The sequence below is a fragment of the Coffea eugenioides genome, chromosome 2 (genome assembly GCF_003713205.1).
Source record: "Coffea eugenioides isolate CCC68of chromosome 2, Ceug_1.0, whole genome shotgun sequence".
Classification (NCBI taxonomy): domain Eukaryota; kingdom Viridiplantae; phylum Streptophyta; class Magnoliopsida; order Gentianales; family Rubiaceae; genus Coffea; species Coffea eugenioides.
The window spans coordinates 14,942,799-14,956,378 of record NC_040036.1 but is presented as its reverse complement, the minus strand read 5'-3'; the positions used below and the strand labels follow the sequence as shown (position 1 = coordinate 14,956,378).

At 37.8% G+C, this 13,580-nt stretch overlaps 1 protein-coding gene across 1 annotated transcript; it reads right to left on the bottom strand.

Annotated features, from left to right (window-relative positions):
- Nucleotides 1-2,791: 2,791 nt before the first annotated feature.
- LOC113761145 (CBL-interacting serine/threonine-protein kinase 20) lies at nt 2,792-4,804 on the bottom strand. The gene has a single exon (XM_027304003.1). It carries the CDS (start codon nt 4,533-4,535, stop codon nt 3,162-3,164), a length of 1,374 nt encoding a protein of 457 aa, XP_027159804.1. The 5' UTR covers nt 4,536-4,804; the 3' UTR covers nt 2,792-3,161.
- Between the last annotated feature and the right edge of the window lie 8,776 nt (nt 4,805-13,580).

Sequence of the window (13,580 nt, the reverse complement as noted above, 5' to 3'; positions counted from 1 at the left end):
GTGTATATTTTGCCAATCAATACATAATCTACCTTTGCAGAAAAAAAAAAAGAAGCTTTGTAGTATTCTAGACCAGGATTTAAGGGGTATTTACCTTCGCCTTTCAAGTTTTTAATTTGAAGTTGCAGTTTTTTCTCCAAAAGAAGCTCTAATTATTTTGCGCTCTATATGATTCAACTTCATTGTCAATTTCTAGACAAATATTTGTTTTTTATTATTTTAAGGGATAATTTCACAAACCTCCCCTAAGGTTTATGACAATTCACTCGACTCCCCTTAAGTTTTACAAATTACACTAACCTCCCCTGTCACCATAAAATGACTATAATGACCTTTACTTAATAAATAATTCATATTATAATGAAATGAAATTCAAAAGAAAAAAAGAAACTTGACCTTTTTAACTATTCTATTTACAAGTTATAACTAACGACAATTCTTTCTCACTTATTATCACTCCGTTCTCATTCATCAACCCTTTCCTCCTATAACTCGCTTTCAAATTACCACAAACTATTGCCTCTAATTGCAGCCAATCATATCACAAGTGATCCTTCAAACTCTACTATATATTCCTAGTCCTCCTTTCTTCTCTTTGAAATTTTCAAATCATATGTTTAATCGAGAGACTAGATTTGATGATTGAAGTAAAATTCGATTTCATGGTCAAATTAAAAGGAGATGAAGAGGCATACAATAATAATGGAACAAATAATAAAATCATTGGGCAAAAGAGGAAGAGGGATTGAAATTGGTAAATTTGCTAATTTGTCTATGATCCATCCAAAAAACTTTTTAAGATGTTAATAAGTACATTTATATTTCTTTTTATGCTTGACAATTATTGGTTGTGGTTTCGCTATGAAAATAGAGTTTCTTCTCTGTATTTAAGACGTTAACATGCTTGGAGATTTAATGGTAGGCTAGATTATTTTGTTTTGAGAAGGTGTGGGCATTGGGTTTGAAGTTTGGGGTGTGATTAGTTGTAAATAGAATTTTGATTTTTGAAAAAATGAATTTTTTGAAGATCTCTATAGTCATAATGATGCCTTTCCTTTTTTCAAACTTGATTAATCCCATCCATGCCTAAATCTCCCCTAATGATTTTCTTCAAGGCCATAATATGGCTCATGTATTAGGAGTTAAGCTACTTTTATGGAACCAAATCATGGCATCCTATGTTAAAAATTATGCAAACATAAGGGCAGTTGATTGTGAGTTTGACCATTCTATGGAACTATATGGTGAGAATATTTTTGAAGAATGGAACAAATCTTCAGAATTGAATGCATGCTTTGGAAGAAGCAATTTTATGAATATGATGATGGAATTGCTTGGATTTAGAATTTGGAATTAGACTATTTGTTAGACTAATTTGTCAGTACAGTGGATTTGGTTGAAATATGAAGCAAAGCAATTGGCAAAATTATTATTTTTTGTACAAAAAAGGGTAGTTTAGGATTTTTGAGAAAAAATATAGGCTTTTGGGCCTATATAAAAGCCTATATTGTTATATAAATAGTAGAAGCAAAGGAGGTACGTGTAATTTAATATACTTGAGGGGAGGTCTCTGTAATTGTCAGAAACTTCAGGGGAGGTTTCTTTAATTATCCCTTATTTTAATAAGAATAATGACTGAATTTTCTATTTTCCTTCTGATTGTAGGTGTAAAAAGTTGATAAATTGACTGGAAAGCCAAATAAGAACCAAACTGGCTTAAAAAAAAAAAAGAACCAAACTGACTGCATAAAATATAGTTGAGGGACTAATTTGACTTTAAGGAAAAGAGTTGAGAGACTAAATTAGCTCATAATAAAGTTTAAAGATAATTTTGACTTTTGACTTTAGTAAAATATTTTAGGGTTTAAATTGGTGTTTTGCTAAAATTTGAACGATACAAACTTTAACTCGACTAAATGGAAAACTTGTGCTCCATCTTAACCTTTTATTAACTTAAGCAAATAAATTGACTTTTTTTTGTGTAAAGAAAAAAATCATTCTATTAACCAATTAAGGATCACGAGCCCACTATTGTGGATTTCAATCGTAATCTTGTATTTTATAAAAGGAAAAAGAAAATTAAGCATGACGAGGAAACGTTAAATATAGGCACTTCAAATGTGCGTATGCTTCTGATAATAATATGAGAATAAATTATTTTTAACTCACTTGTAATTTGATGCTTTATCATATAATTTCCTTATAGATTAAAATTTATATATAACCATATAGCTACAAATTCTTTTGGTTTTTTTCTTAGGGGAAAGGGAATTTTGTTTTATTGTTGTATCGTGATATGTCAATGACAGATCGTGGACGATGGCTAGGTTTGAGAGGCGCAGACTGCAGCCACCTATAGTTGTTTGTATCCTCCAGTATAGAAATTTTCAAACAGATTTTACTAACATTAATAGTTGCCTTCCCCTTCAAAAAATTTCCTAAATCTTTTAAAAAAACCTCCTCCTACCATGCAAGTAATATACTCCTTTGTTAATTAAATTTTCAGTTTAATTAATTACGTTTGATTGCTACGTTTGTGGATCTAGTATACACTTATATTAGAAATTATTTTCATAAATTGATTTGGCAGACGATAACAACATTCATGCGTTTAATAAAATTATATGAGTGTATACCAAATCACGTAATAAATATAACAATTAGACACACCAGAATGGTATCTGCATCACTGAAAAACAAAATATACCACAGCTTCGACAAAACCAAATCGAGAGGTATATTTGCTTTTTACCATGTTGAGAATAACTAAAAGAGAAAATAAGAAGTTCATCATTTTCTTGGAGAAATGGTCGTCTTTTAATGATCGAGTACATTGTTCTCCTACATCGACTGCTTAAAAATCTGGAGTAATATAGAACTGAGCCTTTTGAAAGTTCACTAAATCAAGAGGGCCAGAAAAAAAAAGAACAAAAATAAAAAAGAAAATACCAATTGCATATTCATGAAACCTGGAGCAACTAAGATGATTAAGATCAAGTCCCACGGGGGAGTGTTCCGTTAAGTGGTAACGTGGAAGAGATTGTAAATAGATGGTCTTGGACTCGAAACCTCGTACTTATCAACAAAAAAAAAAAATCAAATCCCACAAGCAACCATATATCCAAGAGGGTAATTGCACTCATATCTGATCCTCTGGATTGTTAATTCCGAGGTAGTTCTTTGTTGGTAATGTCTTGCCAATCCCATACAATGCCCTTGAGTGAAGGCCTCAATTCTTGATCACAGAATTTCTTGTATTCCATTGTGTCTCCTGCCCTCTTCTTCACCTCCACCATGTGAAATGAAGGAGTGACTTCAAAAATCTCTGCATCTATTGCAAGCAGCCCTTTTCGACCGCCTTTGTTGCCTTGCAATTTCACCATGCCATCTTTCTTCTTCACCTTAAAACTATCTATAGCTGCAATTTCCTCCAACTTTGCCACGACCATTGATGGTGGCATTTGCGTGGTGAATCGAGCTTCTGATTTGCAATTTACATCTTTAATAAATAGGCCAGATAAATCGAAGCCAGGTGAGAGAGATATGATGTCGAATGCATTCAAACAAGTTGGTTTCATTGTCCTAGTTATGACTTCTTCCTTGTGCTGATGAATTCCCTCTGAATCTGATTTACATACGTCATGAATGTCCAGAACACCACGTGGTGATTCAAACTCCTCCCAATCAGCGCCATCAAGATCAGGAATTGGAATTGCAATCTGTTTGAATCCCTTTTTGAACCAAGAATTTTCCATGATTTTAGACAATGGCATTCTGGTACATGGATTTGGATCAAGAATTCGCGACATGAGCTTCTTGACCTCGGGGGGAAACCATTGCGGGCACTTGAACTCTCCTCTGCTTATCTTCTTATACATATCCATCAAATTTGTATCATGAAATGGAAGATAACCAGCGAGCAAAACAAAAAGAATGACTCCACACGACCAAATATCGGCCTTTTCCCCGTCATACCCTTTCTTATTGATCACCTCTGGGGCAACATAGGCTGGTGTTCCACAGGTTGTATGGAGGAGACCATCTTGCCTTCTTGATTCATGCAATGCACTCAATCCAAAGTCTGAAACTTTGAGATTTCCATTCTCGTCAAGAAGGAGATTTTCTGGCTTGAGATCGCGGTGGTACACCCCTCTGCTGTGGCAAAAATCAACTGCAGCAATCAATTGTTGGAAATATTTTCTTGCAGCATCTTCTTTGAGTCTCCCTTTTGCCACCTTATTGAAAAGCTCCCCACCTTTGACAAATTCCATGGCAAAATATATTTTAGTCTTGCTAGCCATGACCTCGTAGAGTTGGACAACATTGGAGTGTTTAACCAGGCTCATGACAGAAATTTCGCGTTTGATTTGATCAATCAAACCAACCTTCATCACCTTCTCTTTATCGATGATTTTGACAGCGACGCTGAGCCCTGTCTTGATGTTTCTTGCATGATATACCTTTGCAAAGGTCCCTTGACCAAGCAACCTCCCAAGCTCATATTTTTGCATCAAGATGGTCCCTTTTTTCTCCATTTTCCCCTCCTTTCCTTTCACAGCAAAAGATAGAAGAAGAAGAAGAAGAATTCAAATGCACAAAGGCTATATGAGATCAAACTACCTTCTTCTATCTTTTGCTCAAAATGTGAGGAATCCATTTTGAACTCCGTACATTTTAGAATGTAAAATTCTACAGTGTAGAAAGATGGAGGAGAGGAGGGCTAGAGGTTGACAACCTTGCCCTGAAGGCAGGCTTAAAGAATTCCTTTGCTCAGCAAGCCCATTTTACTGAACAATGTTTGTGGTAGCAAGATAATATTCTTGGTTTTCCAGCCAACCAAAGCCAAACTTTAATATTGAGTGGTAGGCAAACATATACAAGTTTGGTCAAATGCTTGCTAGCTACAAAGCCAGGGACAATTTTCAGCCACAACTATTCATTTTTGTTATGTATAGTTATGAGGAATTTGAATTGGTAAGGTTTCAGATCCCAAATTCGAACTTATGTAGTCCTACAAAGTTTTGATTGAAGAATATGAGAAGATTGAGGAATATACTTAAATGCCTCCACGTCATTTTGAAGTGTCCATTGAGAAATGGGAGGAGAAATTATTGGAGGAAAAAGAGCTTGGTCAACTTATACGTTTATAAAGTTACTGTAATTTTGTTAATTTATCAGTTTTAGCTTTCAAATTCAACTCATGCATACGTTTGTTTTCTTTTTCTTTTCTTTTTTTTTTTGGGAAAATGACTTGTTTCATCCCTCACATTTCGCAAAAATATTCTTTTCGTCCTTCATTTTTAAAATGAAGCAAATTCATCCTTGACATTTAAAAATTAAAGCTATTAAATCCCTGAACCTAATTTTCAATCTAAATCAAACCATCCAATAACCCAGTAATAAATTTCGAAAATAGAATTGATAGATCATTCGGTCAACTTTATCATATTCACATGACATTTATTAAACCAAAAAAATAAAAGGCCATTATTTGTCTTGGAATAGTAGAGTTTTTTTTTTTGATAAATCTTTTCATGTACCGTTAGTATATCCACTTGCGAATCTAAATGTGTATCATAAATATAAAATTTGGTGTTTAAATTAAAATTAAAATGATATGGCGGTACATAAAATCGTCAGTGTATACAATGATAATGTAGAAAAGATTAATCTTTCTTTTTTAAGTTATAATTTTTTATTTTTTATTTTTAGGTTCATTAAATTTCACATGAATATCAAGTTGAGTTAACCAAGTGATCTACCAATTACACCCGCAAAATTTGTAATCAGGTTGATTGGTGGTTTGATTCAGATTGAAATTTGGGTTTAGGGATATAATAATTTCAATTTTTAAATGTCAAGGACGAAATTGTTTCATTTTAAAAGTGAGGGACGAAAAGAATATTTTTGTGAAATGTGAAGGATGAAACCGATCATTTTCCCTTTTTTTTTTTGGGTTTTTCTGATCCATATCCCGCTAAGCGCGCATTATGTTAACACACCTAAATTACCCCCCTTTTTTTTTAACTCTTTGGATTTACAATGTACCGTGTATATGCTAAATAATTAGCATAAAAAGTTTTATCTATAGATCTCTCGCCTGTGTAATCGTTCAAACATTTTGGATACAATTAATGTAGCTAATAATGTTTGATGTGATATAAACTTTAGACAGTTAGATTAGGATACAAATTGTTCATTTGAGGTTTGCTATTGTTTTGGACTCTGTGGGTTGAGGGAAAGTTTCACATGGCATTGACCATTTATCAATTTATGAAGATACACATTTGCAGTAGCTGTTCTTGATTACTTTTTTTTTTTTTTTTTTTGCTGATGGAGTGGATGTCCGGGTCAATCATTGCGGGGCCCGACTAATCCCACTCCGGTCCGGGAGGAGAGGCCCCATCCCCCGAACACGATAACCACGGGACTCGGACCATTGCGGGCACTGGACATCAGCTCCTTGTCAGGCTTCAACTATCATAACCCTAAATTGGAGATGGGAAAGAAGCTCGGATGAGCTTAGTAAGGAAGAAGAGGAAGAAAGCACAGAGAGTATAGTGAGTAGAGAGAGAAAATAAAGAAGAGGGAAATTGCAAATGTTATTTCTTCGATGCTCTTCCTACCAATCTTGCTGGTACAAATAGGATAGGCTAACTACCTCTAACTAATTTCTGTTACAACTCACGCGCCTGATGCCAACTGAAGAAAGCACTCATACGGCACCGTTCTACTTATTCTTCCTTATTACTAACATCTCCCCAAACGACATCGTTTGGTTTAGCTCCTCTATCCTGACATTACCTCCTGCCCAAAAAATTTGTCTTGTCCTCAAGACTGGAAATGAGGAAATTGAGAGTGTATGAAATCCTGGTCTTCCCACGACGCTTCCTCAGGTTCCAGCTGACACCATTTGATTAAGAACTGAATAACTGGCTGACCATTGCGCATGATGGCTCTCCTCTGCAGCACAGATTCTGGTTGCAAGGGACACTGATCTGCATTGTCAAACTCCGGCAACGCCCCAGACACCTGTTGCACTGGCCCAATCTTTTTCTTCAGTAGGGATACATGGAAAACAGGGTGAATTCTGGCTCCTGCAGGTAACCTGAGACGATATGCTACTGATCCTACTTTGGCTTCCACCTGGAAGGGTCCATAGAATCTGGCAGCCAGTTTAAGGCATTTTCTGATAGCAACTGTCTGCTGCCTATAGGGTTGTAATTTGAGGAAGACCCAGTCTCCTACCGCAAAAGATCGCTCAGTACGCTGTTGGTCAGCAAAGAACTTCATTCTTTGCTGTGCCTTAGTTAAGTGATCCTTGAGACTACTAGAAATTCGCATTCGTTCCTGAAGAAGCTGAGCTGCTGCAGGTATGATAGTATCCACATAGGGACCCAGTGGCAAGGGAACAGGTTTGTAACCGTACAAGGCCTCAAATGGGGTCAGCTGCAAACTGGAGTGGTAAGAAGAATTGTACCACCATTCTGCCATTGCTAGCCAACTGCTCCAACGTGTTGGAAATTCCCCAGTCATACACCTGAGATAAGACTCAACACACTGGTTCAATCTTTCACTTTGCCCATCGGATTGGGGGTGGTAGGCTGAGCTATAATGCAAGTCAGTTCCCACCAATCTTGGTCAGTCTGTCAATGACCACCATGATAGTATCATAACCCTGAGAGTTGGGTAAACTCTCTATGAAATCCATTGTTACATGTGTCCATGCCAAACGAGGGATAGGCAAGGGTTGTAACAAGCCTGGCAAGTGTACATGTTCAGCTTTGTATCTCTGGCAGACATCACAGGCCTGTATAAACTGAATAACCTCCTGCCTCATTGTTGGCCAATAGAAGAGGGATTTAATCCTTTGCCAACACCCCCTTTGACCTGAGTGGCCACCTATAGCAGAGGAATGTAATGCCTGTATAATCCTGGCTCTCAGACCATTAGTTGACCCCACATAGATTCTCCCATTGTATTTCAGCAAATCACTGTTCCATTCATACCCTGGATGTGAGCTAGGATCCAAGAGCAACTGGGAGATAATATCCTTGCAGTGATCATCTGAGAGGTAACTTCCCTGCAGTTCTAGTATCCAATTTGGCTTAACTGTTGTCAAGGCTAGACATGACCCTGTGGTAGTGATGTGAGGCTGCCCCTTTTCGTACAATCGAGACAAAGCATCTGCTACCTTATTTTCCACTCCTTTTTTGTATTGGATTTCATAATCTAGGCCCAGAAGCTTGGTGAACCACTTGTGTTGTAGAGCAGTTGTAAGTTTCTGATCTAACAGATACCTTAGTGACTGATGATCAGTTTTGATAATGAAGTGATATCCAACAAGGTAATGGCGCCACTTAGTCACTGCCATTACCAAAGCCAGCAATTCCTTTTCATAGGCTGAGAGTCCCAGGTTTTTAGGTGACAATGCCTTGCTAAGGAAAGCCAGAGGATGCCCTTCCTGCATTAATACTGTGCCAATTCCTCCTCCACTGGCATCAGTCTCAATGGTGAATGGTTTCTGGAAGTCTGGTAGTCTAAGAACCGGTGCAGTACACATGATGTTTTTCAGTGCAAGAAAGGCCTCTTCAGCCTCTGGATTCCATGCGAAGCTATCCTTCCTTAGCAATTCAGTCAGGGGTTTACGAATGATGCCATAGTGCTTGATAAACCTTCTATAATACCCAGTCAACCCCAAGAATCCCCTCAATTCCTTCACTGTCCTTGGACTTGGCCATTTCAGAATACTATCTATCTTGGAACTGTCCATTGACACTCCTTCTTCTGTTATAGTGTGGCCCAGGTAATCTACTGTTAGTTGTGCAAACGAGCACTTAGAACGTTTTGCAAACAGGTTATGCTCCCTTAATATTGATAAGACTGTCCTCAGATGTTGCTGATGTAGCTCTAATGTTGGACTATAGATAAGGATATCATCAAAGAAAACCAGAACAAATTTTCTCAGGTAAGGCTGGAAGATCTGATTCATAAGAGCCTGAAATGTGGCCGGGGCGTTTGTTAGCCCAAAAGGCATTACTAGGAACTCGTAGTGACCACAGTGTGTTTGGAAGGCAGTTTTGTATGTGTCTTTAGGCTTGACCCTGATTTGGTGGTAACCTGAAGTGAGGTCCAACTTTGATTTATACTTAGATCCTGCTAGTTCATTGATTAGTTCATCTACATTGGGTATGGGGTATCTGTCCTTGATAGTCATTTCATTCAGCTTTCTGTAGTCTACACAGAAACGCCAGGTCCCCTCTTTCTTCTTGACCAGTAGAACTGGAGAAGCAAAGGGACTATTACTGTGAATTATGATTCCATACTGCAACATATCCTTAACCTGCTGCTCAATTTCTCCTTTTTGTGAGTGAGGGTATCTGTAAGGCTTCATTTTGAAGGGCTGAGAATCAGGTTTTAGTGGTATCTCATGATCTAAACTCCTGACTGGAGGTAACTCAGTTGGTGCTGCAAATACATCTACAAATTCTTCAATAATACCCTGGACCCCTGCAGGGATGTCATTTCCCTGCCCTTGATCACTTTGTCCCAATCTCATGGACATGCATAACTGTCTCTTATATTCAATGAATGTTCTCAGATCACCTCCCCTAATTAAATCTAAATCACAGTCTTCAGCCTGGCCATGCAAGTGTACCGCTTCCCCTTGATGTTGTAGGGAAATGGTCAGCTTGTGAAAATCAAAAGTTATAGGGCTGAACTGAGTCATCCAATCCACCCCAAGTATTATGTCCTATCCACTTAGATCCATTACTTTGAGATCATAGCAGAACCTATGCTGATTAATTCCCCATACCACCTTAGGACATATTGCCTTACTAGTTACACAGGCCCCGTTCCCCACAACCACAGAAAAAGGATTGACTAATTTATAAGGAATGTCAAATGCGATTACCTTCTCACTGCTAATGTAGCTATCAGAACTGCCAGTGTCCACCAGTATCAGCATTTCCTCCCCATCCAGTACGCCTACCAGGGTGATTGTTTTCCTCTTAAGTGCCTCTGACAATGTGTGTAGGGACATCTCCATAACCTCCCCTGGATTTCCTGTGGTTTCGTCTTGCTCTCCCAGTGCATCCTCAAATTCAGTATCCTCCTCCTCATCATTGACCAGAAAGTTCAAATGACCAAGTTTGCACTGGTGTCCCTGCCCAAATTTCTCTCCACATTTGAAGCATAGGCCATGACTTCTTCTGTACTGTATTTCTTGTGCTGAGATTTTTCTTGGTTCTGCTTCAGTATTAGCAACAGGTTTGCCTTTGAAATGAGTATTCCTGAATGAACCAATAGGGGGTACTCTGTAATGTGAACTGTGACTCATCTGCTGAGATGCACTTTTTGAGATCCCAAACCTATTCTCTGAGTTAGGCTTTACGTTCTCTTTAGGACTCCTGGACTGCAAGTGCAGTGCATTCTCCTGCAGTATTGCCAACTCGAAAGTTTCAAATAGAGATGTAGGCCTCAACATTCGGATCATAGTCTTAATTTCGTCCTTCAAGCCACTGATGAAGCTTGATACGAAATATTCTTCACTCAAATGTGGATTTTTCACTGCCATGAGAGTCTTGAGTTCTTCGAACTTTTCCTGGTACTCCTCGACCTTCCCTGTTTGATGTAATTTGTTGAATTCCTCCACGACATCTTTTCCTGTCCTGTTATCAAACCTTCGACACAATAATTCTTCAAACATTGGCCATGTGATCTCAGGTTTCTCCACCTTAACACCCTGGAACCACCTGTCTGCCTTCACTTCCAGATACATCTCAATCACTTCGACCTTCTGTTCCTCAGGAATTTGGTAGTTTACGCAGTACTTGTTGCACTTTCGAATCCATTCTCTTGGATTTTCCCCAGAGAATAAGGGCAAATCAATTTTGGGTGGATTCGGAATCAGAAGTTTGTTTGCCTCCCTTCTTCCCGCTCTGCCGCCTTCGAATCCTAGGTGCAGCCTCTGATTTGGTGGTGGCGTTGGCAACAGTGGCGGTTGATCGCTCATGGTCCTTCCAGATTCAAAATTCAGCTTCTCCTTGTCCAGCAACATCTTCATGAGAGCGCTGAATTCTTGTTTGATTCCTGTGACCAGACCTTCCATTCTCTTGTTGTTTTCCTCCAACTCTGTCCTCAGCTCCTCGCGAAGCTGCTGTTGTTGATGGTGTGAAGCCTGTAGTCCTTCGATCACCTCCTGAAGCTTGGAATCTTGTTTCTTAATTTGTTCCTCCAAAGTCTTGAATCTGGTACTCTCCGCCATTGTTACTAATTTCCGAGGAATCGACAAGCTCTGATACCACTTGTCAGGCTTCAACTATCATAACCCTAAATTGGAGATGGGAAAGAAGCTCGGATGAGCTTAGTAAGGAAGAAGAGGAAGAAAGCACAGAGAGTATAGTGAGTAGAGAGAGAAAATAAAGAAGAGGGAAATTGCAAATGTTATTTCTTCGATGCTCTTCCTACCAATCTTGCTGGTACAAATAGGATAGGCTAACTACCTCTAACTAATTTCTGTTACAACTCACGCGCCTGATGCCAACTGAAGAAAGCACTCATACGGCACCGTTCTACTTATTCTTCCTTATTACTAACATCTCCCCAAACGACATCGTTTGGTTTAGCTCCTCTATCCTGACACTCCTAAGGAGGCTTGCTGAGACCAACCGAGTTGCCCATGAGGGGCAGACAATTTGAGGGGAGGCAAGGGTTGAACCCCTGACCTCCTACCCCACCAGGAGAGGCGGTGGCCACTGAGCTAGAGCTCAGTGGTTAGCTGTTCTTGATTACTTGATGGAGCCAATTAGGAAACAATTGTTCCTTGTTTCCTTCCAAGAAATTAATTAAGGGCATAGTCATAAATATGGTTAATGAGATTTTGCTTTAAAAATGAAATGGTTAATAATGAGACTTTCTTTTAAATTTTTTTTTTCACAAAGCAAGACTGAATTGGTGGTCAATTCAATGCATTTTCTTTTTTTCTTTTTCAACACAGGGAGTAGTATCTCAGCTTTTGTCAGACTAATCTTCCAGTGTCTGTGTATCCCGTCCCCCAAGAATACATAAGCGGTAGAGAGGTGATTCGAACGCACGACCTCGGATCTAACTAAACTACCCTGAAACCATTCGAACCAACGTCAAAGAGCAATTCAATGCATTTTCTTGATATAACATTTTATAATAGTCCAATGTATGATATTGCTTTCTCCACTCAAACCGGAGAAAGATGGACTACACGTGTTCCAATGGTCGAGAGTTTTGATTGAGTACAAAATTTTGATCCTCGGAGGAAAATGTGGTTTGGCAAAAATTCAGAGCACTATGCCAAATTTTCTACAATTGTACATAGAACCATTCATTCATTCATGTCCAATTTGATTTAACATTTTATGGGACCATTTTTAATTTGTCAATTAATTGTTGCCAAGTGTTGTGATTATGCCATTACCATACGCTTCTCCTACACCCGCATGCCGACTATGGTGTTTGCAAGTAAACTAAAATTATACTATGCGGCACGTGGGGTGTATGGGGCCGAAGATCACTATACGAGTCCAGACAATTTGATAGCGGCCGGAAAATGAGAATCCAATCAATATTTGCAAATGGAAATATTATTATAATTGACATTCCATTTTTTCTTATTTGTATTTCTATCATTTGTTTCATCATATCATCTAATAAATAAAAACTATATAATTAAAATGATGGTGGTAGTGTGAATGATAAAAATAAGAATGCAAATAATATTTTTTTTTAAAAATATACAATTTTATAGATGGAAAAGTTTAGATAAGCAAATCTTATTGAACGAAAAACTACAAAAGAGAAAGACAAAAGAAAAAAACAAAGGGTTTTTGACATATCGAAACCAAAATTATAAACAATTAGTGCCACTGAAAAAAAAAGAAGAAGAAAAGAATAATCGCCTTCCCCATTTTTCTCTTGTGAATTTAGTTCTACTGACAATTGGTAGTACTAAAGATTAAGAGAAGAAAAAAGGGACTTTTGCCATAGCATAATGAATGAATGACACGATTTGATCTACCCAACGTGTCCCAAGGGATTCTCGTACTGATTTCATACTGTCATGAGCAAATTCCAACGCAAACATATCTATAGTTTGCTGGAGTTTGGCAACACCAGCTACTCGCCACAAGCTTCGGGCCTTTTAAAATTTTCCTTTAATGGGGTTTTCAATTTTTGCATTGACAACTAGATGGAAACATGCATATTTGGTACGACAAACCTTGATAGATAGAAGAGCAATGAATTTTTATTTTCATAGTTTGTTGAATTCCGTGTATTACATAGTTATCAGAACTTGAAGGAAACAAAAAAAAAAGAATTAAAATATGATATTTGTAAAAAAGAAATGGTAATATAATCAAAAGCGAGATAGAGAATGGAATTGAAAGTAAGATAAAAGATCCGTTCAAAAGAACTAGGCAAAGAAAAGATAGTTAAACTTGCTAAATACTTGTTTGGAGGGGATTTTGAATCCATGTTTCATAAAATTGCCATGCTTGTTGCAAAAACATTCTTAAAGAGCAAAACTGAGAGAATTGAGAAAA